Consider the following 27,647-nt stretch of genomic DNA (forward strand, 5'->3'; position numbering starts at 1 on the left):
TCCACTTGACTACTGTATGTGTATATATATATATATATATAGATAGAGAGAGATTACACTGTACATATAATTTCTACAATCACAGTTATGAAATGGGGAACCACACATATGTAAACAACATTTTGAAGTTTAGTAAACAGCTTATTTATTCCTTTACAAAATAGGTACAAATACAGAAGTATGTTCACACAAACAGAAATATTTCAGGATATGTACAGAATTTACCAAAAATAAGATAGTTCTAATAAACACAAGGCCTTGTAAACAATATATACAAATTATCCGTTGATCGAAACATTAAATTCCAGCTGTGCACGTCAGTAATACAATATGAAGAGAGTCCTAATAATATTTTGGCTACAAAGCGTAAGTCATAGAAAGAGCCTCCAGCGGAAAACAGAAGATTAATAAAGTCGGTTTAAACAACCCAACAAATACATTTGTGCTTGTTTCAAATGGGACTGAAGCGTATTGCCTGAAAAGTGGCAAACGTGGATGCGAATGAGAAACTATAAATAGGTAGAAAATGAAGTTTCCCTTTTAGAGTTTTACAGACACGCGTCTGATTTCAGCTGGACGTCAGAAACACTGATAACCAAACTAAAACCTTCCATGTGCGTTCAGTTTCACAAACACAAACTGCAAAGCAACAGGATTCATGGTGCATAGAAGAGCGAGAGGATCCATTTCTGATCGGACTCAGAAAGGTCGCAGAGCTTGACCTCTCCTGACATCATGTACGGCGAACCCTCGCCAAAATAAATGCTTACGGATTCGACTTCTTCCTCTTAATTGAGCTTATGTATGATAACTGAAGGACTGACATCAATAACTTAAAATAGCTTAATGTATCGGCACACAAACAGGATAATACTGCGTTTAAAACAGGTAGAATTGGTTTGAAACACGGTCGAGGGCAGTGAAATCTAGAGTCCAGATGAAAACATGAAATCAAACTAAATTGCTAATACTTTGATTGATTCATCAGTGCATGTTATCCTAAATTAAAATCTTTGTCTTCATAACCTGCTGCTGCATTCAGCTTGGAATGAACAAATCTTGGGATTGGTTGGGAAAGTCTTGCCTTTTCTGACTGAATATGGTGTTTGATTGGGAAAAGCATCACAATCAGAAGTCAAACGTTGATTTTAACGTTCAGACGATGTGTTGGTGTGGTTATATTGCTATAGCTCAGATCTGCTGGCCTGATTTCGGGATTCGTGCTCCTCATGGACATATAAAGCTACACAGATCACAATGACAGGAACGCTTCGTTCCGAGTTTAAAACATTATTTTCATCTGGAAATCATTTATACATGCTGTTAAAAACAATACTCATCAAAATGTCTATTTACATTAAAGTCTCGCTGATAAAAGTTTCGAAAAAGAGTTTTTAGTCAACTTTTTATGGGGTTTTAAATACTGTGATTGGCTGGACACTGATGATGATGATGATGATGATGATGATGTTTGGGAAAGTCTGCATAAGGTTTAGAGAACGACGCGATTCTTTAACAGAAAGTACACTGATCACTTCAAGGCCTTTCGTCTCAAAGATCGTCACTGTAAGCGCTCCGTGTTGAATATACAACAGAATGACATCGGCACTGCGAAAAACACTCACTTCATCAGGAATTTAAATATATGATACTAAAAAGAGCAAAAATGCATCAAATATTATGATATTCTTGTTAAAAGTACAAATAAATCAAATGTAGTGAAGCTTATTTTAAAAAACACATAAAAAAATGCAAATTTGAGAAAATATACTTAATTTAAGAAATATTATGTGGAATTGTTTCCTCATTTTAGTAAATCATTGCAAATTTGTACAATTGTTTTTCCTCATTTTAGTAAATTGCGGCAAATTTGTACAAATTCGTTCCATTGTTTTCGTTAAACGGTGGCACATTTGTCCTAATTTGTTCTATGGTTTTAGTAAATCATGGCAAATTTATACTAATTTGTTCCCTTGTTTTAGTAAATTGTGACAAATTTCTACTAATTTGTTTCCTCCTTTTTGGTAAACCATGGCAAATTTGTATTGACTCATTTCGTCGTTTTAGTAAATCGTCGCCAATTTGTACCAATTTCTTCCCTTATTTTAGTAAATTGTGGCAAATTTTTATTACGTAATTAATTTCCTTGCTTTAGTAAATCATGGCTATTTTGTATGAATTCGTTCCATCGTTTTAGTCAATTGTGGCCAGTTTGTACAAATTTGTTCCATTGTTTTAGTAAATCGTGTCAAATTTGTAGTAATTCGTTCCCTCCTTTTAGTACATTGTTGCCACATTGTACTTATTTATTCCCTCAGTTTAGTAAATTGTACTAATTCATTCTCTAGTTCAAACTGAGGGAAAGAATACGGACAATGTGGCCATGATTTACTACGATGAAAGCAACAAATAGTAAATTGTGGTCACAATTTAACGGAAAAAAAGTGAACGAATGAATAAAACAAGGGAATTAATTCTTAATTTGGGCCACACAAATATTTTTTATTTACAGTTTATGTATATATGTGTAAATTCATCTTATTTTGTGGATTTTTTTTTTTACTGGAAAACAAACAAAAATACTGATGAAGAAAGTAATATTTGCAGATTCAGATTCATTCATTCACAAACAAACAAATGAAAAGCCGGAGAAACAACCATTAAAATCCACTATCATAAATACGGTTTAGCTAATAACGTTGAGGAGAAAACAGGAAACATACATCTTCATTTTTTTCTTTTTTTCAAAGCTTTTCTATCAAAAGCAACGCTGACATCACGAGGTCACAGACACAGAGGCGGTGAACGGGGCTGAAGGCACGTCGCAGGGCTGAGAAGGAAGTCGGTCGTTGGGTGAACGTCTGCTCGGGTGGTTTGGCTGCTGATTCCTCTGTAGTGTGGAGAGTTGGCTACTTCAGGAGAGCACGGTACAGTAAGAGAGATCTGCTGGTCTCTCTCTCCTGCTCCATGTAGAAGATGAAGTCCCTGAGGTTGACGCGTGTTATTCTCTGGCGGTTATACTGCCGTGACGAGCTGGACAGGGCCGACGATCCGCCCGGAGAACCTGCCGAACTCCCCGACACCTGACGACAAAACACAACAAACAGAGCACTGAACTGATTTGAAGTGCATGGAAGACTCGGTTCACAAATGCTTCCAAGTTTGACATTCTAACAAAAAAAAAAAAAATAATCCATTAGGTGAAATAATCCATTTTAACATACTGAATTGATTTATATGGTTCAGAATGGAATGAAAAATGTTTAATATCAAACTTTCTCAGATACATTTTTTCTGATCTTGTCGCAGTTCACTCTGGAACTGTCTTATCTGTGAAGGATAAATGTGATGCTGACCATACTTGAAGGCCTCCAAAGATTATAATAATAATTTATTGCTATTGAGTGAATAATATTCAAACATGTAATCAATAAAAACATAACTAGACAGATTATGAAAAATCTAATATAATCTACAAGTACTTAGTTTTTGGAATCTGATTACATAATCCAGATTACATGTAATCAGTTACAACCCAGCACTGCTTAAATACTAGTGGATTACTCTGAGATACTCGCTTTATCTCAAACGGGCTTACTCTTCTGCTCACATTCTGTTCATCTGCTTCTTTGGAGCATAAACTGAAGCAGAAGTCAAATAAACACACAGATTCTTACACGCTGAGTCAGACTCCGTCTTTCATGAGTAACAGAGAAATATGGGATGGTAGAATCCACGAAATAAGACCGGAAACGAAGTCTCGCTCTCCAACAGACGTCGCACAATTAGGCTGATTGCGCTGGGTAAAAACACAACAGCGAGACACGCAGGCCTAATGGAAAGCAGCTGACGCGTACGGCACGTTAACTCAAAGACGCTTCGCTCTCGTCTCCGGCGAGCCGTCGGCCGATCTGACGGGTGGAGTGTGCTGAGGTGGGGTGAATTCAGGACAGGAGCGTGCAGGACGCCCTTGGGGACCTCCAGAAGAAGGATCTGGTCTCATCAGGCCAATCAGAGTTGACCTCATGTGAAAGGCGGGCATGCCTTCTGCCATGGCAATTAATGCCAATCACAGCCTGGACCAATCAAACGCATCCATCTACCTGGACACGCTGACGGGCCTCTGGCGGGTTTGTGTGCTCAATATTCCCGTGCAGGCATGTGTTTCAGAGATGAGCAAAAGAAAAACAGAGACAGAAAGAAAGAAAAAGATATTTTTTCAATTACAAGATGTTTGTGAATTGTTCAGAATGATTTCAAGCTACATGTTTTGGCCCTTAATAATGATCAGGAAAAAGTTCAAAAGTCTTAAAAGATACCGTTTTAAAGGATTGTGCCACTCGCTGAAAATGAACCATGGTTCAACAGAAGTTAATCAAATCAGCAAAATGCCATGTCTTATTTTAGTATTATTTACATATTTTAGTTTTCTTAATATTTTAAGTTAGCATTTTTATTTCTTTTCATTTGAGTTTTTTACAGTATTGTTATGTGCCCTTGTAATTTGTATTACTTTGAGTACTTTTTTATTTCTATTTAGCATTAATATAGTTTTCGGTTTTAGTTTCAGTAATTTTAGCACTTCTTTAACATTTCTAATATAATTTTTTTTTCCAGGTTTTTCATCAAATCTTACTTCAGATTTATTTTAATTAGTCATGTCACCTTTATTTACAGTATATAACACTTTTAACTATACAGATTGTGTCAAAGCAGCTTTACAGTATTAAATAGGAAAAATAGTGTGTAATAATGCAAAAGGACAATAGTAAACACTCAATTTTCAGTTAAAGTCAGTTCATCATTGATTCAGTGAAGTCATCATCCAGCTCAGTTCCATTCATTATATTAATGAATATAAGCTTTAAATTTAGGTTTAGTTAACAATAACAACATTGTAAATGCCTAGTGCACCATTTGATTTATTTTTAAAAAATGTTGACCTGAGATTTGATCACATGACATAAAAAAAGGTTTATTTGTTATATTATGTAATGCAGAGGCTATTTAAACCATGCATTTAGAAACAATTCAGCTATAAAGCAGCTCTACAGAAGGCAATAGTGTCAATATTCAGCTCAATTCAGTTTAGTTCAGTTACTGTGTAAACTTAATTATAAAATGAAATCTGATTTAACTATAAAACAGCTCTTCATAATTCAGCTCAGTTCAGTTTAGGTTTGTTTCAGTTCAGTTCAATGTCGATGTTGCAAAATCCGTCAATTATTAAATAAATCTGATTCCACTATAAAGCAGCTCAATAGATGACAACAGTGTCAGTATTCAGCTCAATTCAGTTTAGTGTAGATTTGATTCAGTTCAGTTCAGTAACTGTGTAAACGTAATCAGTTATGAAATGAATTTGATTTAACTATAAAGCAGCTCTACAGAAGACAATAGTGTCATTATTCAGCTCAAGTGTTGATTCAGATGAGTTCAATAACAGTGTCGATGCTACAAAATTCATCAGTCACGAAATGAATCAGATTCAATTACCAAGCAGCTCTATAGAAGGCAATAGTGTCATTATTCAGATCAATTCAGTTCAAGTTTTGTTCTCATCCGACAGATAATGTTACCGAATATTAATACACACACAGGATTCATTTGAATGCGCTTGTCACTGCTGAAAGTTTGCGGTGTGTTTGTGGCCCGTGCATGTTTTCTGGCCTCAGGAACACAGATTGGCTCCGGCGCCTGCAGGGCCACACGGAGGAGGAGTAAGTGATCCAAACACAGCCAGAAAGGTCAGTCCTCCACCGGCGCTCACGTCTTTCCTCCCACTGTACGAGTCCTGCAGCCAAAGCCAGTAACCCAAACACAGCCCTGTTGCTGTCTGTTTCCATGGAGATCCATGCATCTCGTAACCTCACGTTAACAAGTACATAAACACACACACACACACTCAGCTGATTCAGATGAGGTAAACACACCGAACGACTGCTGATTTACATTTGGGGATTGTCGAATCAGTCGACGAGACGTGGATTTGGGCGAAGGTCAGCGTGGAGCTGAAGGAAGCGGAGAAGAAAAGATTTGTGGGAAGGCAAAAATCCATGAGGCAAAAAACAGCATCTGTCATTTTATCAGCGCCGAGCCGCTGGCGGGCGTAATGTCATATGACATATCCATCCGACAGCTAGCACACGGATACCTCCATACATCTTTTTAGACAATTTCTGACTGCGTGCACGTGTTTGGAGCGGAGAGAGACGAGCCTGCAGCCTCCTCACCAACATAACGCTCATGACAATCCACCAGCGGCAACAACACACACACACACACACACACACACACACACACACAGACCAGTAAATCAGACCTCATTTACACAATATGTGTGCTCAGATACATGAAACTGATTCATTACACTGCTGAATCTGATTTTAGCTCATAATGATCTGGGAATGGGAATCGAGATCGATTTTTTAAATAATAAAAGAACCACATGATTTCATGACTTATAGTTTAGAAAGAGGATGGTATGACCAAAACCATATTAAAATCTAGTTTGTCAACTGATTCTACATCAATCAATCATCAATCATCAAGGACACAATGAGTTAAGTTCCATATGATTCATAAAAATGAAAATTAAAAATAAAAAAGCATAAAATAAAATAATAAAGATTTAAATCTGCTGAGAGACTCAATATGACATCTTATAACACAAATACATCTAAAATAAACAAAATCCCTAAATCTTATAAATAATAAATAAAATTAATAAATTAATAAAAAATATATACAATTTAAATGTGTTAAGACACTTAATATGATCTTTTACAATAACCCAAAATAAAATAAAATAAAAACAACTTAAGCTATTGGATTTAAATCTTGAGAGGCTCAATATGACGTCTTATTATAACTGAAATACATTTTAAATATTTATTCTAAATAGATAAATTAAATCTCTAAATCTTAAAAATGTCAAAATAAATAACAAAAAATTGTTAGATTTAAATCTGTTGAGATACACAATGTGAAATCTTAAAATAACTCAAATACATAGTGAGGATTTGAAATCACAAAATAAAAAATAATAAAATAAAATAAAAATGTTAGACTTAAATCTGTTGAGAGAAACTCAATATGACATCTTTTAATAATCCAAAGACATCGTGAGGATTTATTTATAAACCAATAAATGAAATTAATGAAAGTAAATGAAAAGTTCAAAAGGCTGGAAAGACTTTAGGGTTTTGTCTTACTGTCTGCTGTCTATGAACTTCTGACCTCTGTTGGACATCTAACAAACACATTTGGCCTCTCAGTTCTGCTTGTGAGCTTTTTACGTTTCTATTCCTCCCTCCAGTTTTCAGAGCATGTCGTTTCTAGACTCAAGATCAAACTGATAACAGGTTGGCACTTTTATTTGTAAACCGATCACAGACTGTGTAACAACTTCATCTCGTGCCAAGGAATCACTTTCCCTCTGCGTGTAGCTCACGGATGGAGCCAGATCAGCTCCCACTTTGCTAAATTTACTTTGGGTTAATAATGTATGTTTTTCACTGGTGCCGTCTCGGACTCTCTAATTGTTTCACGGCTGGCAGAAAGCTGAAGGTAGCTGGTTGAATTTGCATTGAGTCCATCTTCAGCTGCTTTCTGCTGATCAGCGTCTTTCTCTGAGTGTTTTTGAGTGGCGTGAAGCACGAGCCCTTGATGCTGAAGCCAATATTGGACTTGGCTGCGGTTTCACCTCAGGGCTACAGGTTAATGGTCCACTTTGCCAGACACACACACACACACACATTACCAATACTGCTATCTCAGCAAACATACCAACAGAAGACGGCTGAATATGAAGCGGCAGATGGAGTCAGAGAGAAACGCAGATGGAAGTGCCGTTAAAGACCAAAAGAACAAACTGATGAAATCTGACAGTGGGACGATGAGCTGTTCATGTGGGGTCGACTGAAATGAGTTTGACCAGGGAGAGAGAGAGCAAGAGAATAAATGAGTCAATTATTTAAAAAATGTATATAATCTATAAAGTACATTATACATTAATATGTAAAGTGCATAATAAATATATATATTTCATTAAATATTTAAGGATATCTGCTATAATTTCACTTATTTTATGGGTAAATTCAAGAATCTCACAAAAGTGCATATTCTGGAGAATTCGGGAAGAAAAAAAATGGTACAATATTACAACAATAAATTTCCACATAATTCCTCAAATTAAAAGCGAGAGAGAGAGAGAATAAATAAATTATTTTTAAAATTCTATGTACTGTAATATATATATATATAGAGAGAGAAAGACAGCGTGAGAAAAATAATTAATAAGTAAATTATTTTTTTAAAAATTCTATATTTATAAAATATTGAAGGATTTCTGCTATAATTTCATCCCAAAATAAAAACGTAATAAGAAAAAAAGGATATTTTGCACTGTGATATTATTTTCATGATAAATAAGTACATTTTCTAGCCAAATTCCAAATTTATTCATATATAGAAAGGAGACAGATAGATACAAAGGTAAAAAAGTAAGAATAAAAAGTAAAAGTAAAACAAAGGATATTTTTCATTGTGGTTTTAATATGTGGATAATTATAATTTTTTCCCCAAATTCTTTTTACTATTTTTCATTATAAAGAAAAAGCAAAAAGGTAAATTGTTCTAAAGCAGGCATCATGTTTTTATGCAAAAGTCGTTTTTATGCAAAAGTCGGGAAGTCGTGGCCTAATGGTTAGAGAATTGGACTCGTAATCGAAAGGTTGCCGGCAGGGATTGTAGGTGGGGGGAGTGAATGTCCAGCGCTCTCTCCACCCTCAATACCACGACTGAGGTGCCCTTGAGCAAGGCACCGAACCCCCAACTGCTCCCCAGGCGCTGCAGCATAAATGGCTGCCCACTGCTCCGGGTGTGTGTTCACGGTGTGTGTGTGTGTGTGTGTGTGTGTGTGTGTGCATTTGTTCACTACTCACTGCTGTGTGTGTGCACTTGGATGGGTTAAACGCAGAGCACCAATTTCGAGTATGGGTCACCTATACTTGACAATACGTCACGACTTACTTACTTACTTACAAAATATTTCTTACTCATTTTGATGTGAAACGTGACCTAGGCATGTATTTAACCAAAAAGTGATCTTGAGGAACTTTCATAAGCGGGATAAAGCAGACGAACACTAATGTTCACCATCATTCAGAGTCTGAGAATGACTTCAGACACGATGACTGGTGCTTTTCCATTAGGACCTCAGCGCTCTCTCGGTCTCGCTGTCGTCAGGAGTGTGGGAGAGGAGAGGCCCTGCCATCATGTCAGAGCGACTGAGGCCGAGCCAAGAGCCAAAGCTTTCCCACATGTCTACCTCCGCTCAGAGCGGAGCACCAGCCTCGCCGCGGGGCCCGAAGCCTCTCTCTCTCCGCTCCACACCGGCAACGGCCATTAATTAAGACCAGAAACTCCCTCTCACTTTTCCTCTCCTCCTCCTTCGCCAGGAGAAAAGGCCGATGAGGACATTTCGAAAGAGTTAGCAGATGTCGAGTGATTGGCCCGAGGCGTTTTCGACATCGCCCGAGTGATGTATTTGATGTGGAGTTTATTCAGCTCCAATAAACGTATAAAGAATTACAATAATAATTCACAGATGTATATTGCGCGGATTATACGCGCAGCCCTCGCTTTGAACCGCGCCACGGCAGCCAAGATTAACAAAGGCAGGAGAAAAGGATGAGGACGGCTTTGTTTTTCAGCTTTCTGCTAATCAAAGGGTCAGAGAGGCTCGAGAGAACCGCTGTTATGTGTGCGGTTTACACGCCTTCACAAGATTCAGATTACTGATTTGCTGGATGAATCTGTTTGATTCCTTTTATTGTTTTGGTCTCTGATGAAGCTTGCAAAATAGTGAACGTGGTAAACTATGAAAATGATAATTGCAGTCCCTTCACTTGAGAGAGAAATACATAATTAAAAATGGAAATGCATATTACATATAATACATATAAATGTAATATAAAAATAATATTATTTAAATACATTTTTTTTAAATATATTAAAAACACTTTTTCATAGAGAGAAATAAATCATTTATATAATGTATATAAAAATATATATATACACACACACACACACGTGTGTGTGTGTGTGTATATATATATATATATATATATATATATATATATATATATATAAAAATAAAAATGTGATATAAATAGTAATATTAATTACATTAATATAAAATTATAATGTTAAAGCATTGTCATTATTATTATAGAATTTTTATTAAAAAAAGAAAATGTATGATAACATTTTTAAATAAGTGTAATTATTATGCATGCCGTTTTTATGATCTATATTAACTAGATTAGAGAGACCGTATTATACTGAAAAATTTATTTGTTGCACCACAGGACTATTTAAAATTAAAATTATTCAGTGAAGGGGAAAATAATTAAAATAGTTCAAGGTAAGCCCAGGTAAGACCATGGTACTCTTAAAAACATTTTTATTTTTATTTAATTTAGTTTTTATGGAGGTTCATATAAATGTTACAAACTATAAAAATGCTAATCTGAGTCGTTCACTCTCTTAAAAAAATAGTACTGCAGTTGTACCATGGTAAAATATGGAATATATATATATATATATATATATATATATATATATATATATATATATATATATATATATATATATATATATATATATATATATATATATGTGTAAATATATATGTGTATATATAAATAAAAGTGTGTTTTTATTAAATACAACATTTTATAATTCTTATTAAAATAAATGTATTATGCATGCAGATATTATAAGCTCATATCAGTTGAGAGACAATATATATTTATACTTAAAAAATATTTTTTCACACCACAGCGCCATTTAACTATTGGAAGGAAAAACCACCAAGGCAATACTATGCTACTACAGTTTTACCCTCATGGTCCAAAAAAAAAAAAAAAAAAAAAACAAGCTGAATGCGTATTTCATTAGACATTATGAAAAAGCTGTAATATCATATACCAAGTCCCCTCATTTCTGTTGCTGTATTAGATTATATGTAGCATAAATACTAGAACAGAGAAACAGGGAGAGAGAGAGTTGTGCTGCTATGATCTTGATGAAAAATGGCAGAATTAAATTCAAAACAAACAACTGCAATTCGCCACCCAACTAAAGAGCAACAAATCTCAAAAATGGCGGGCCGGTAAGCATCTTAATGCCTGACATAAAACACAAGGAGAAACACAGCCAGCGAGCTCCATGGCGATGCATAGCAACTGCAGAATTTCAGTCAAGGAGAAAGAAGGCGAAAAAAAAAAAAACACCTTATTACTTCTAACTCCTGCAAGCCATTTTGGTCTCCAAAGGTTTCAGAGCGCCCGAGGCGCAGTGTCTGCAGTGTTTCGGGAAATGACTTGCCTTCGCACGAACACGGCTATGTTCTGCAGCAGCCGCGCTCTCAGCATCCCCTCTCACTCGCTCCTTAACCCTTTCCTGCCTCGCCTGCCTCTGACTCACAGACAGACGTTTCGCTTCACACCCACACAAACGGCATCTTGTTTGGCTACTTAAGCATGTGAAAACAAACATGGCGATGAGGAGGTCATGCACGACGGACAGCAGAGAGAGAGACGTGCAGGTTCGTCTGCTCACCCACTCGAGTCGAGCATCGCAAACTCGTTGACACAACACATAATTACAACATCTCGCTGGAGGTCAGGAATTTTCTAATTAGTAGACGAAGCTGGGATCGCGAACGCCTCGAGTCGGAGCGGCCGCAGGTTCGAGATGAAAGCGGGTTTCTACCTCTCCGAAAGGGTCAGTGAGCTAAACGCCCGGAAACTTTGCTGGCAAACAAAACTTTCCTTGCAAGGAAACTTCAGCTTTCGGAGCCTGAGAGAATCAAACTCGCTAGACGCCGAACAAAAGGGCTAATTAGCAGTCATTATTTTTCTAGAAAATGTGAGTTCTGAGAGCAGAACTATAATTAACTGGAAGTTCGTTGCGGGGGGAGATCAGAAAGCCTGTTCCTCTCCGAACCGGCTGTAATGCGATGCACGCTGGGTATTTGTTCCCATAAACAGAGCAGTTGTCTAGAAACAAACTCTTCTGAGCAGAACCGCTCAGCCAACAGGGTTGCGTGAAGATAAACAGGGGAACACGACCCAAACACATGTGAGCGAATCGTGCTATTTTCCACCGCGCTGACCCTGATCTCCTCTGACTCAACGTAGAAAAACTCACAGACCATTAAAATGAGACTTCAGCCAATTCGTCCCAACGAGCGTCACTTGTGGAACTTTAAAAAGTGGTGCATTAAAAATTCAAAGCGTTTCACATATAAAACGAACCCAATTAGAGTTGGAACGGGAAGTCGGCGTAATGAGTATCAAGTCTAAACGCTCGTCCTCAGAAGATCCCGCTAATGAGGCCTTGTTGGTTTTGCTGTCCTCACGTTTTAAACGCCGTGGTGGGGAGTCGTTTCTGAGGCTGTTTTAAAATTTCATTTGGATTTGGAAATCGTAGGTGGAGCTAGAGATAATTGCGAAAGCCTTTGTGCCACACGTCGCAGGAGGTTCCCAAACGCCACTTTTTGATGTCTTTGTGAAACTAGAACTACGACGCTTGGCAAGAAAACATTTTAACCTAAGAACCTCCGACGAGGCACAAAGGGTGACCTGACAGAAGGAAAACATCTCTAATAAGGTCGTTACGGAACAGCGCTGCACGGAAGAGCTATTTTTGAACGTGAACGCGGGGGAGACTGTTCGTGGGGAATCAAACTTTCCTTTAAAGCTGATGTGGCGACTGAGGCCCCTAGATCAAGACGACGATCGACCCAGAGCTGTCAAATCCTCAAGAAGCTCAACAAAGATGCAAAGCATCTCACTCCGAATGCATAAAGCATGCGCACACACCACGGAGAGATCATGAAGATTTAAAAAAGCTTCAGAAGAGCCAAAGCGTTTGCCCTCCATAAGTCCCATGACTATTCAAGTAGGTTTGTGTACCTACTGGGACAAAGTCTGGATTCTTCAGGTCGTCTGGCTTCTCAAACTTCTGTTGATGCAATAACAGTCCTGTTTAATATGATTGTGTCCCAGAAAAGAATAAAGACTCTTAAGGCCCTTTCATACGACTCGCATTGATGCTTCCCAATGCACTGAACTCTATAGAGCGGAGCGTCGTGCAGCAGTCGTCGGTGGTGTGTTGTGTGCAGGTCAAGTCTGTAATGCAACGCTTAAAGTGCAACTTTGACCCCATTTGCCATTTGCTAGGAAATTTGCATGACAAAAATCATATGCATTGTTCCATTTAACAGAATAATTGAATGCAAATCAATGTCATTTAGTCTCTAAGGCTGCATTTATTAGATCAAAAATATGGTAAAAATGTGAAACATCATTACAACTGTTTTCTATGTGAATATATTGTAAAATGTAATTTATTTCTGTGATCAAAGCTGAATTTTCAGCATCATTACTCCAGTCTTCAGTGTCACATGAGCCTTCAGAAATCATTCTAATATACTGATTTACTGCTCTGACTAATATCAATGTTGAAAAAATTCACATATTGAGAGAGCTGCTTCATGTTTTCAAAGTTTGGGGTAAGTAACAATGAAAAATAACTTAATTTGTGAATGATGCATCATATGGCACTGAAGACTGACGTAATGATGCTGAAAAGCATTTTTGAAAAATCATAATTATTCCAAACTTTTGACCAGTAGTGTATATCTATGCAACTAATAAATAGGAAAACAATCTTTTTGTGGAGGTCAACTGCATGATGTTTGAAGTTCTGCTGTCAGTCTGTGAAAGGGTCTTTTTCGCTTACATGGGAAGTTCTTGCATTGGACCTCTTTAAATGGTTTCTTTTACAACATTTGACAGTCTGAGTGCAATGAAGATGCAAAAGTCTGATTCCAAATGAAGTGTCTGAGTAGATATACACATCAAACTGTGTTAAGCAACCATCTGAAACCAAAATCCATTGCTAAGCTGAAAGCTAGGCCCGTTTCATCACAGAAGGCCGGCGGGCTCGCCTCATCGCTTTACGCACCAAATCCGACTTCCTTTGTATGTATGTGCAAACCTTATCTACATATTGACTCGGTTTAAATCTACACTCTTGCAGTGATAATTGCACAAGTTTGCAGGAGGAAGTGCTGAAATGTTCCTGTACCTGAGGCAGGAGGTTGGGCGAGGGAAGCCCATCGGCATTGTGGGAAAACACCTAGAGCGCCGTCTGATATCCAAACAGCTTCACAGCACAAACACACACACTGCAAAAGAACTAATACACTAATATACACATGCAATCATACAAAAAATAAAAGTTTAGATAGATTGTGCTGCAATAAAACACAAAGAGCAGGAATAAAACATGATTGTGTGCCTAGAGAGAATCAGGCCGGATACACAGAGTAACACGAGCCAGCATAGCTGCTTGTACCAAGACCACCCATAAGAGACATGTCAATCATGTAGGTGTGTTCATACACAATCAATGCCGTGTAATTATGAGCATATGAGTATGATGGCATGTAGACTATTTACTAGGCATGCATGATATTGTTACTAAATTGTTTGTTTATGAACTACATATTTAATTGTGGATGCTTGTTTCTGGGTATTTAAGGCAAGTTAAAACTAATTTAAATGCAGAGCATAAAGTAAATAAAAGCATAGACTTAAACCTTTAACAGCACTAAGAAGTACTATTTAGGAGTGCATTTAGTGCATTTAGTGATGTATTACGTGCATTCTAACTAAAATATCCTTTAGCCAAAATATTCATTTTTATATTGAGTTTTAAGAAACAAAGTGTCCTTTTGTTGTATAATTTTCCTATTCCTTTTCTATCACAGTTTAAATGCAGAGAAACTATAAATCATCTGTAAATATATTTGTTTAAGCATCCCAATCACAGCAACATTGATTCGACCAATAACATGAGTTTTGGGGGCGGGACTATCAGTCTGACTGACCAATAGTACACAGTGGGAGTGGTCAAAAAACTTGTTTGATAACAGACATTATTCTTGTTATTTTGTTTTATAACTGGAACAATTAAACTTTAAAACACTTGTAACCTAAGATTAATGTCTTTAGTTTATCATAAGTTTATCTATATTTACAATTATGCATTTAGAAGACGCTTTTACAAAAGAAGAATCATCTGTATAAAAGAGTTGAATTTTGGCCATTTATCGGATTTATCAGCTATTACATACAAATATTTATCTTATCAGTTTGAGGCAGAATTGAATGAAATAAATAGGTGCATCCCCAGTGTTTACACGCATTCAAAAGCAGTCCCTCCATCACAGCGACCTGAACGTGTAATGAACAGTCTGAGACTGCAGTGAGGAAAATATCAGATCTCCTTCAGAGCGAGATCACAGAGAGTATCACTCAACTGTGTTCATTACGGCTCGGAATACATAATTTATGGATTGTTAAAAAATACATGTCTGGATTCATCAGACAGCAATATGACAGATGTAGAAAGCAGAACTTAAACACGAGCGACTGTGATTTGGGCTGGTGCGGAAAATAAGAGCGCTTGAATGCCGGTTTGATGGCGTAGCGTGCTTTATAATTACCATCTGCAGGTTTCAGTCAGCGTCACACATAAAGAAACAAAAACAAGCAATTCGACATGCTTATTTGAATTCATTCATTTGTAGATTTACAACAGCAGTTCTGAACAAGCCAAACACATTTAACATGTTCACATGCATATTAATTAAGACTATAAATTTATATACAAGAACCTATGAATGCATGACCCACGTTAATTGAGTAAACGTCAAATTGCTTGAGTCAAAACGATGTATTGTTTAGCCAAAAAAAAAAGGCAGCGAGGAAAAAGAAAACATGGCGAAATCTGAGTTAATTAGTCTCACTAAATAAAATCCTTCAGCAAGCCGTGAGGTAAACGGGCTCTTAGCAGACGGATACGAGGAAAGGCAGGAGTCCCTGTGCACGGATTACTGAGTCCTGCATTATGCATTCAATGATCGATTCTAAATCTTAATTACCCGAATCACAAACACACACTGGCTCTAATGAACTGTGTGCCCGTCAAACAGCTGGCTGAATATATTTATTAAGATCATGGTTAAATTTAATTACTTGGTCAATTAGCCACGGACGGCTCTGGTGTCTCAGAGGACACAGGAAGAGGCAGGCGTGAGGTTAATCGGCCTAATGACATTTAGCATCTCAAACGAAATTTTGTGACATATGCTGCCAATAATGATAAAACGCACAAGTACGTATTAAAGTAATAGTTCAGCCAAAAATAAAACATTTGCTGAAAATGTGCTCACCCTCAGGCCATCCAAGATGTAGATGAGTTTGTTTCTTCATCAGATTTGGAGAAATGTAGCATTGCATCAGTGTCTCAGCAATGGATGCTCTGTAGTGAATGGGTGCCGTCAGAATGAGAGTCCAAACAGCTGATAAAAACATCACAATAATACACACCACTCCAGTACATCAAGTGAAACATTGTGTGTTTGTGAGAATCAAATACATTGTAAAGGCATTTTAACTTTAAACCATTGCTTCTAGAGTCCAAAATCTATAATAACGCTTCCTCCAGTGAAAACATATCAAGAGAGAAATCTGCACAGATCAAGCACTGTTAACAGCCCAAAACAGCTCTAAACTAATTTGTGGGTGGATTCTGATGTGAAAAACAACAGGAGATAGACTTTTTCACTGGTGGAAGCATTATTATGGATTATGGACTCATATTTTGTCCAGAAGCAACAGTTTGAAGTTAAAAACGTCTTAGTGATGGATTTGTTTCTTACAAACATGCAGCTTTTGGCTTCTCATTAACTGATGGACTGGAGTGGTGTGGATTACTTGTAGATTATTGTGATGTTTTTATCAGCTGTTTGGACTCTCATTCTGACGGCACCCATTCACTGCTGCATTTCTCCAAATCTGATGAAGAAACAAACTCATCTACATCATGGATGTCCTGAGGATCAGTAAATGTTCAGATTTTTTTATTTTTAGATGAACTATTCATTTAATCGGGATCTTTATCTGAATTCCGTGCCCCAACAATTTATGCAGCACTACTGGGATTCTTTCCATTAGAAAACATTGCAAACTTTTAAAATTGATCAAATGGAGGAAGCAACGAACAGCGGGAGAGCGAGAGAGATGGAGAGAGAGAGAGAGGAGGAATTAAGCTGAGCCAAAAAGTGTGACTTGGATTTAATATTTTATAATTGCCAAGGGACATTCCAAGATCAATGAATTTTTTTGCCCGAGACGCACATCAGAAAGAGATGTACTTCAGTCTTTTTAGGGAACATTGGTCTATTTAATTCAGGCGCCTGATGCATGTGAAATATTCCTCCCTGGCCTCCTCCAGTCCCTCGGGCAGAGCTGCGGGCACACATTACCACTTTTAATGGGCCGCCCTCAGAAGAGGCGAAATAAGCCAATAACCCGTCCACGCTAATGGATTGGCTTGTTTATTCACCCCAGCCCTTCTCTTCGGCTAATTTTAGCCGCGCCATGTTTTTCCACCCGAACATGCACGCAAAACAAAACACGTCTGTGGAAAACACGTCGCATCAAAACACAATCTACACGCCATATGCTCGTCGGAAGCGGGAATGCTGGAGGAGATTACTGGAGATTTGTTGTTTCAGACGCTACTTTTGGAGGCGAGCTGGACACGTCGAGTGTGTTTTATTAAAAACACAGCAATGGATTTGTGGTGATATCCGCACGGATCACCAGCGCTACATTAAACAGGAAAAGAAGCATATGAATGGACATCTATACTAGAGGAATGGAAACCCCGGCTCATGTGTGGCGGAGAGCACAGATCAAACGCCGCGCAATTAACCCTCATTAATGCGCTAAACGACTGACCTAATTACACTGTGCCAGGATTTCACAGGGAAACTCAAACGAACTACCCGGATCAGGACGATTCCCACATACATGCACGCGATTCATTATTGCGTTCAAACGTCTATTTGAGCCGTATTACAGACGATGAGGTCATGCAACATAAGTGATTGTCAAGACATCTTAACATTCCTACATTCCCAGAAAAGTTTCGGAAGAATTCCATAGCGGCATTTCTGAATGTCTTTTTCAATCACGCAGAAAAATGCATTGCAGTTTCCACAAAAACACTGTTGTTTCTGCCACAATATAAACCTTAAAATTCAGACATTTTTTCTTTCTTGCAATTCTGAGAAAAAAAAGTCAGAATTGTGAGATAAAAGGTTGCAATTATCATTTTTATTACATGGCGGATGCAACAACACAGAAGTGTGAGATGTAAACTCGGAATTCTAACTTTTTTCCTCACAATTTTGACTTTTATTCTCACCATGTGCTTGCAATTCTAAAACTCAGAATTGAGCAAAATATAAACTGAAAATTCTGATTGCAAATTTTTTTGGTGAACACAAATACTCAGAATTGTGAGATGTAAATTTAAAGTTTATAGTTTGAAATCCTAATCTCACAATTCTGAGAATGTTTTATTCTGTGACAGAAGGGGGCTTGCATAGATTTCAGCATTGATAATAATCAAAAATGTTTGTTGAGCTGGCTAACACTATTTGCCAGTGTTATTCCACTTTCTACTAACAGTAAGTAACTAATGTCAACTAGCAATCATTAGAGTATTAGTAGACTGTCTGCTTAACATCTTCTAACATTTTATTTTGATGGGTCCACAACATACAACATACTGAGAAACTTTGCAAGTACGTCAATTCTACTAACCCTAAACCTAACCTAACAGTCCACTCTAAGAGTTAGTAGACATGTAGTTGCAAAGTTACTTATGTCTAAAGTGGACTATCAAATGAGAAGAATGATTTCTGAAGGATCATGTGACATTGAAGACTGGAGTAATGATGCTGAAAATTCTGCTCTGCTTCTATTTTTGCTGATGAGGTCATGCAACACGAGCGACTGTCAAAAGACATTGTATCGGATCATCCTAACATTTCATTCCCAGGAATGTATGGGAAGAATTCCAAAGCGAATCTGCTGAATGTCTTTTTCAGTCACTGTTTTCCAGTCCGGTCGTAGGTGCCAGACAGGTGCTGAGGTTGGCCTGCCATCTCCACGCAGAAATTCAATTACAACTCCTCCTGAAGCACCTCCATCTGCAAACAATATGGTGCTCTTCTTTTTAATCAAGCCTTCCCTGAACGCAACGACCGAAGGCCCGTCAAATTAAAAGTCACTTCCAGAATCGTTTCGCCCGTGCTGAGCTCTAGCCAAAAATAAATAAGTGATGATGATTTGCAGGAGAAAGGTGTTAAGATGACTTTGGTTCCCCAGCAGCAAGTCGTTTGATTATAAAATCTATTCATTTTTTTAATACTTTTCAGGGATTTTGCTACATGTGTTTTTACGCAGGTCTGTGTGGCTTTACAGAAAAGAAATGTGAATGAAATCAGTGCATGAGGACGCAGGTTGGCGTGTTTATGTGGGCAGTTGTTTTGTCGATGCCATACGTTTTAACGTCTCTTTCCATCTCAGATTTCCTCTTCCACTGGCAGCCTTTAATGAAAGATCATTCCAGCATTTTCACTTGCTCGTGTCCTCAGGCATCAACCTTTCCACCAGCAGAACATAGCTGACACAAATAATAAAATCAAAAAGAAACAACATTCTTTAATAGATAGCAACACAAAAGTGTTTTGCAGTAATGTCACAATGTAGCAGAGCCCAACGAGACCACGGCTAATTTCACAGACGCGAGAGAGAGCCGACTCTAAATACATTTCTGAAGGATGATGGAAAGTAGATCCTGGGGTGAATTACACCCGACTGGATTCAGATTCCAGTCATATTCGCTTCAAAAGACTCAATGGCCTCTAGTGCACCGTACAAACAACCGCCGTTAAACACAAACGACTGAAACAGACGCCCAGAATCTCTCCAGAACATGTCTAGGTCAGGTTTCACCACATAATAAAAGACATTAAGAAAATCAAGCCAATTTTAGCACCATTAAAATGCATTCTCAATTCAATTAAATACTTTTCCCTTTACAATCTCATTACTGTAATGCATATGGAGTTAGTTCTGTTAGTAATTCTCATTATCGTCCATTCTGATTCTCATTACTGTAATATTTTTCTACTTTATTACTGTAAAAAACTGCAATTAAATGTTCAAATCAGATTTCTTATTTAAGTAATATTCATTATTAACAATATTAATGATTATAAAAAGGCAATACTACGAATACTATAAGGATGTAATTATATTTCACCACCTTTATAATATATTTTGTATATATAGTAATTTGAATTACAGTATTGAGTATGGTTGGGATTTATTGTTATGAAAACAAAATGTCACAATAAAAAACGAGTCATTTACAAATAAATGCCGAATTGTAAAATTCTTTGTTGCACTGATTTACACTACTGTTCTAGCTTGGGATCACTATAATATTACTTATTTTTAGTGGGAAAAAAATCAGTAAGCATGCATTAAATTAATCAAAAGTGACAGTAAAGACATTTATAATGTTACAAAATATTACTATTTAAAATAATGCTTTTTAAGCTTTCTATTCATCAAAGAATCCTGAAAAACAAAGTGTATCAAGGTTTCCACAAAAATATTTGGCAGCACAGCTGGTTTCATCATCGATAACAATCAGAAATGTTTCTTGAGCAGTAAATCAGTATATTGGAATGATTTCTGAAGATCATGTGACACTGAAGACTGGAGTAATGATGCTGGAAATACAGATTTGATCACAGCAATAAATTACATTTACATTACATTAATGAAAAATCTGAATATATATAGAATTTAACAAGTTACAAGTTCAGTCCAAGCTAGCATATAGATAACCTAACTTTTCTAAAACATAAAGTTAGTGTAAAATATAAATTGATTTTCTTTTGATTTTGGGATGAAATGTGTCCCGGATATGTTTCTGGCAGGTTTTGTTTGCACCCACCTTGTGTTAATGCTAATCTCTGGTTCATAGCGGGATAGATGATGTATTCCCAGACAAGCGTGGGACGGCAGAGGGAATGTATGAGCAGGATATCCCATCATCCCTGACCAGCAGATTCTAGTTTTGGCTCTGGTTGCTGTAGCGTCTCCATGGCAAAACTGCAGTGAAATTCATTCTTCAGAAACTTAATTATATCTAGATTAACAAGGGAGGTAATTAATTTCTTTAAGATGAGTATCTTTACCTCCCCTCAGGCTCAACTTTGTTGTCAAAACTGTATATTTAACCATTTTTTGTGCAAAGTTTCACTGGCAGCAACATGGAGAATCCCATATTTAACATAAATATGGAGATATTCATGAAGATATTCACATTTGTGCTTATGCATATAGCCTGAAATTTATATTTTAATTTACACTCTTAAAAATAAAGGTTACAAAAGGTTTTTTCACAGCAATGCCATAGAACCCCCCCCCCCCCCCCCCTTTTTTTTTTATTACACATTGATAATCTAAAGAAGCTTTTTCCACTGTACAGAACCTTTCATGCAGTGGAAAGATTCCATGGATGTTAAGTGTTCTTTGTGGAACCAAAAAGACTCAAGAAGAGAGAAATGTCATCTCTTGAATCTCTCAACCTTCCTGTTGCATGGTTTTTCATTTTGGCATAATGCAAGACGCCAAATATGTTATTAAACTTGATGCAGCTGACCCATCCAAATTGTCACCGCTCCAGGCGGGATACAGAGCACTATTGTCCTGACTTTTCCGTAGGCCAGTTGCCACACCGCTCTACAGGACCAGAGGGAAAACTGTGGTACTAAACGGCCATTTCCTATGTGATGTATAGCGCTTTCAACTCCTCGCCGATCCCTCTTGGGTTGCACGGAAAACCACTAAGGGCGTTTTATATGGATGTGAGGTGTTTTTAACAGAGCCGAACCTTCAAACAAATGCAACCAGGAAACAAACGAGACAAAATCTACCGCTTTGTGAACACAAATGAAAACAGTTTTTTGTATTCATCTAACCGGAATATATGACTCGTGGCAGAGAGTTTGGAAAGTGTAAACACGTGACAGAAACGACAGTGAATAATTCAGCGCTGATGGTTTTCATTTGGTACGATTATTCCTGAATATTGTTTATTTGAAGCTGACTGCTGGTTTACGGCTGATGGATTCACATGGATGGGGTGGGTGTGGTGCAGCTGGCAGGAACAAACTCATGCACTAAAAACTAATCAAGAAAAACCCATCAGAATGAAATGAGTCATGTAAGGAAGTTATGTGTGACCTGGTCTGACAGGCGTGCGTGTTGGCGCAGGTCATTGTGTGTGGAAAGCCAACACACAGACGTTACTTTATGAAGTCTCAGATCATTGACCCTCACGAACCCTCAAACGGATGTAAACCGCACACACGTGCCGACACGCTCTTTGTATATTACTATCTTCCTGCAGTTACTGGAATCACCGTCGAGTTAAAGAACCACATGCATTATCTGTCGTCGCTGTGCGTGAAATAGTAACTGTACTGTTATTCGCAAAATCCTCACAAACATTTGCAGACTGATGCAAACAAACATGTCAAACGTGAATCATGAGGTGGGATCGGATGTGACATCTTTCAATATGAATTTTTCTGGTTTTAATTTAAAAATTAGTTTTGCATTTGTTCCCTTTCTCTAAAAACAAGATGGCATGTTCTGTGTACTTCTGTCTGCTTTTTACAGTAATATTGCAATAGATAGACAGACAGACAGACAGTTTTCCATTTCAAACAGTGTTGACAGCTTTCTACATAAAATTATAATTTTCCAATGCATAATTTCATTTGAAACATGTCTACACTGGATTAAAACAAAACTATAGCTATATGTATAGTTATTTTCTAAAACCATATGTTTTATTTCAATTCAAATGAGGCAAAAATGTCTCCTACTAAAATATGAAAAAAGACTGCAATTAAAAAGCACAGTATATTGTATAAACGCAGGGGTTAAACACAGACTCCAGCGGCTCTTGTGACCGGGTCCCTTCAGAAGGGCTACGAAACCAAACGGCTCGCCAAGCAGACGTCAAAACACACACACAGAGAGAGACAACACACCCGTGGCCTTCCTGTTTGTCTGGCTGAAAGATCTGCCCGCGTTTATTCAGGCTGGGAAAGATGGGAGGAGAAGAAAAAGACGAGCACAAGCAACCGAAGATACAGAAAGGCTGGATGGAAGGAAAGGCTGCTCACTCCAAGTTGGGATTGATTTACTTCATTAACCAAGATTACAAGTTTAACTTACAAACCAGAGGTCAAAAATTCTCATTAACAAGAGGACCGTGGAGAACCGCGGGGCTTGGAGACCATTCTTATTACTGACTACACATTTCAATCTGTCTTTGATGTTCATGTCTGCTTTTCTCTCTTTCTACCATCCAATTTTTTGGCAGGGAGGTTGATTTTAATTGTAGCTATAGAACAAGAGCAGCGTTTGCCTGTAAGCCTGCCTGCACATCTGTAGTGAGAGCATTTTTAGTGATACTGGGTGCAGTCCATCGCCCCGGGCGCATTTTAATGGTTCCACCCCCCCTTTCATTCCCGGCTCGGATTGTTTTCCACGTGATTCCTGTTAATTTAGCTGGAGGAAAGGGCATCAGTTTTCCTTGTGCTTTTCCCCTCTCTTTCTCTCTCTCTCTCGCTCGCAGTCTTTCCCTACTTCTGCCTTTTTCTACCAACCCTAAAAGAAAAAGGTGACATATTTAAATGTCGATCTTCCTGTTTTGGCCTGTTTTTGGGATCCTTTACTGCAATTTACTACATTAGTGGTATTTGCTATGGGGAGCACCACTATTACTCATATGGAGGATTAGCGCTTCAAAACACGAATTAATCATAACTCACCCGTCCTGGCAAACGCCTAGTAACGCCCTAATGACCACCCAGGATACAGAAACACCCTGTCAACCACCCAAACACCTAGCAGTACCCTAGCGATCACCCAGGATACCCTGGAAACATTCTGGCAACCCAGCAAAACCCTGGAAATCACCCAAAATGCCCTAGAAACACCTTGGCAACCACCCAAACTGATAACAATGTATCACAACCACCTAAAATACCCTAGAGACACCTTGGCAACCACCTAAACAGATAAAAATGTACCACAACCACCTAAAATACCATACAAAAACTCTAGAAATGTACAATCCTTTTATGTATAATCATTTTTATTTCTAACTGTTTCAAATTAATTTTAAATCAATTTTTAAATAATTTTAAATGTTTTTAAATTTCTGGTTTTATTATTGTCAATATTTTTTTTATATGATTATTTTACTTTCTTTTATGTAAAGCACTTTGAATTACCATTGTGTATGAAATGTGCTATATAAATAAACTTGTGTTGCCTTGGAAACCACCTAAACACCCATCAATATCCTAGTAACCACCCAAAGTTGCCCTAAAACACCTTGGCAACCACCCATAATGCCCTAGAAACACCTTGACAACCACCCAAATAAATAACAATGTATCACAACCACCTAAAATACCCTAGAAACACCATAGCCACCACCCAAACTCCAAGCAATGCCCTAGAAACCACCCAGAATACCCTAGAAACACCATAGCAACCATCCAAACATCCAAGCAAATGCCCTAGCAACCACTCAGAATACCTTAGAAACGCCCTGGCAACTACCCAAATGCCCTAGCAACCACCTAGAATTCACTAAAAATGGCAAGCATTACGGCAGTGATTTTTGCACAGTAAAATTACATTCAGAAATATTTATATTTTATATACTTCAGTTTTATTTAATTTACCAAAAATAATTTTTAATGTTTTCATATTTAGCTAACAAAAACAACACTGGTAGTATGAAAGTAAATAGGTTTCATTCAATTTTTTGCATGCACATGTAGAGATGAACTCAAGTTGCTTTGAAGAAAAACAAGCTATATGAATAAACATATTCATATAGTCATGAAGTATTTTGCTGCAATCTGCTACAAAACCCCACACAGATCCATAGTGGCATTACGAGGCAGGTCAAAGTGAAACACATGTTGAACTGTTAGGTATCGTCAAGGAATTGACATCACCTGCTTGTCATGTTGTTGTATTTCCTGCACCTGTGAATTTAACCACACTCACTCACTCATTCAAACTCATTTACATGTCCTTTTTCTCTTTCTCGCTCCGTTTCGCATCCCACACAGTGTCTTTGTGCTAAACTTCAAACGCTCGTGTGTGCGCTGAGAGCGAAAGGAAAGAGTTTGTTACTGCGGCTCCTGCCTGCGCAATGACCCCAAGCGAGGGCCAGTTAGGGGCCCCTGTCTCCCTCTCTCTAATCTATACCTCGGAGGGCTGTAAGGCCTCTTTGTTTGCGCTCTCCGGCTCAGGATGGAGACAGACTTTAAGCTCAACATGGGCTATCAGGTTTAGCCCCACGGCGATCTGCTGCCTGGCCAGACGAGAGCAGAGGAGAGGAGAGGAGGGGTGAAGGAGGAGAAAGAAACACCCACAGCCGGCCCGCCACCAGCGCTACCTGATTTCAGTCACACACACGCTCTGATGGGCCGTTTCAGGGTAACCCATAGGACAGAAACATCACAAATGAGATCTCTGTGAAGGAGTAGTTCACTCAAAAATGAAGAAATCCTCATGTCGATCCAAAACCGTATGACTTTCTTTCTTCTATGAAACATAAAAGGAGAAGTTATGAGGAATCTTATAGTGACGAGGGGCTGAAAAACATCAAAAATGCCAAAAACTACCATTAAATTTTCATCAAACTATCATGAATGACCCCGGTAATCCCACGCGTAGCACAGTTTCACAAGAGATCTCAACAGTGTGCTCAGATTTGCCAAGACACCGAAATTAATTTATCATCAAATTCTCCCATATCAAATGCACATAACTATGATGTATTTCTGAGTAAAACAGAGTATTCAGATCTAATTTACTCCTAATATTTATTAAGAAAGTTTCAATTAGATTTTGATGAAAGCTTAAAATGACTTAATTTCCATTCAGATTCTCCCAAGATTAAATCTACTCTATATAATCTTACTATATGACAACTATTGTATGTTTACAATATTATACTTCAGTTACATATTATAATATAGTTCAGGAGCAATGAGTAATAGCAATGTTATTTCATTTCATTTTCTCATTTTAATTACTTTTTTTTATTATTACATTTATTTTAGTACATTAAGTTAAACTAAATGAAAATGAGAAATGTTTCCTTGGCAACTATCTGAAATAAAAGAAACTTAATTTCTTTTATATTTTATTTTAAAAGTAAAAAAAAAGTTAAAAGTAAAGGATTTTTTTTATGGTTTCAGTTTTAGTTTTAGTTCAAATAATAATAATCCTATCTATCTATCTATCTATCTATCTATCTATCTATCTATCTATCTATCTATCTATCTATCTATCTATCTATCTATCTAATAATCCTGTTTTAAACTTCTCTTTCAGCACCTTTCTCAGTACTCCCTCCCGGTCTGGTGGCCGTTTCCGGACACTGAGAGGTTTTTGTTTGGGATTAACGTGGCAGAACAGAGTCGGGATACTCTGACAATCAGAGGACCGCGAGTGAAGCGGTGCAGCTCACCCTGAGCTCGCGCCCCACGGCACATTCGCTCGCAGATGAAATCTCTGCTGAGCCCCAGAGTGAAACTCGGAGAAGGCCGGGATACGGCGGCGCTGCCGTAGCCCCCAGCCACTCCGTGACCCCCTTAGAAAAGTCACATTCACTTTGCTCTGGAGAAAGCAGAGAAAACGCCCCAGGGCGGCACGCAGCCCCAGCCGAAATGAAGAAAAGAGGGGAAGTGAAAGTAAAGTGAAAATAAGTTAAGATTCCTCCCTCTATCCTGCCTTTCTCTTCTCTCGTGATCATGAGAGGTGGTCAGATGGGCGGCGCTACTTCAGAAAAACACCCAACAATTAAACACAGAAACACACAAAACAGCCAAGACCCTCAGACAAATGTACCATGACACTGCTATCAGATGGTACTTATATAAATACACAGTGGTGCTACATAGTTATTATATTCATAATGCCCTTAAGCTGTGACTATATTCACAATATACTGTTCAAACGTTTGGGGTCAATAACTTTTATTGAAGAAATTTACCAAGACACATTAAATTAATCAAAAGTAAAGACAGTAAAGATATTCATAAAGTCACAAAAGATTTCAAATAAATGCTGTCCTTTTGAATTTACTATTCATCAAAAAATCCTAAAAAATAAAATGTAACACGGTTTCTACAAAAATATGAAGCAGCACAACTGTTTTCAACATTGATTATAATCAGAAAGGTTTCTTGAGCAGTAAATCAGTATATTATTATGATTTCTGAAGGATCATGTGACACTGAAGACTGAAAATTCAGCTTTGATCACAGGAATAAATGACATTTTAACACATATTCACATAGAAAACAGCTATTTGAAACTGTATTTTTGACCAAGTAAATGTAGCCTTGGTGAGCAGAAGAGACTTTTTCATTTCAAAAATTGTATCGAGCCCAGGCTTTTGAACACAACATGACCTCTGGTAACTTACATCTTAACAATGTGTAAATGTGCATATCCAGTGCCTAAAAATAGTGTTCACCCCTTAGTTTTCATCTTTGTGTTTAACCATTGATAAGTGGTTAT

The 27,647-nt window shown here is 37.6% G+C and overlaps 1 protein-coding gene across 2 annotated transcripts in view; it reads right to left on the reverse strand.

Annotated features, from left to right (window-relative positions):
* Positions 1–2,077: 2,077 nt before the first annotated feature.
* The window catches only part of LOC306843337 (transcription initiation factor TFIID subunit 4), an 87,593-nt gene continuing 62,023 nt past the window's right edge, over positions 2,078–27,647 (reverse strand). For both annotated transcript variants that reach the window (XM_079374754.1, XM_079374753.1), the window contains one exon: positions 2,078–3,083. In XM_079374754.1, the coding sequence (XP_079230880.1) occupies positions 2,910–3,083 (174 nt within the window). In that variant the 3' untranslated portion in view covers positions 2,078–2,909. The remainder of the gene's footprint in view (positions 3,084–27,647) is intronic.

Source organism: Barbus barbus, assembly GCF_936440315.1.
Source record: "Barbus barbus genome assembly, chromosome: 23".
Lineage (NCBI taxonomy): Eukaryota > Metazoa > Chordata > Actinopteri > Cypriniformes > Cyprinidae > Barbus > Barbus barbus.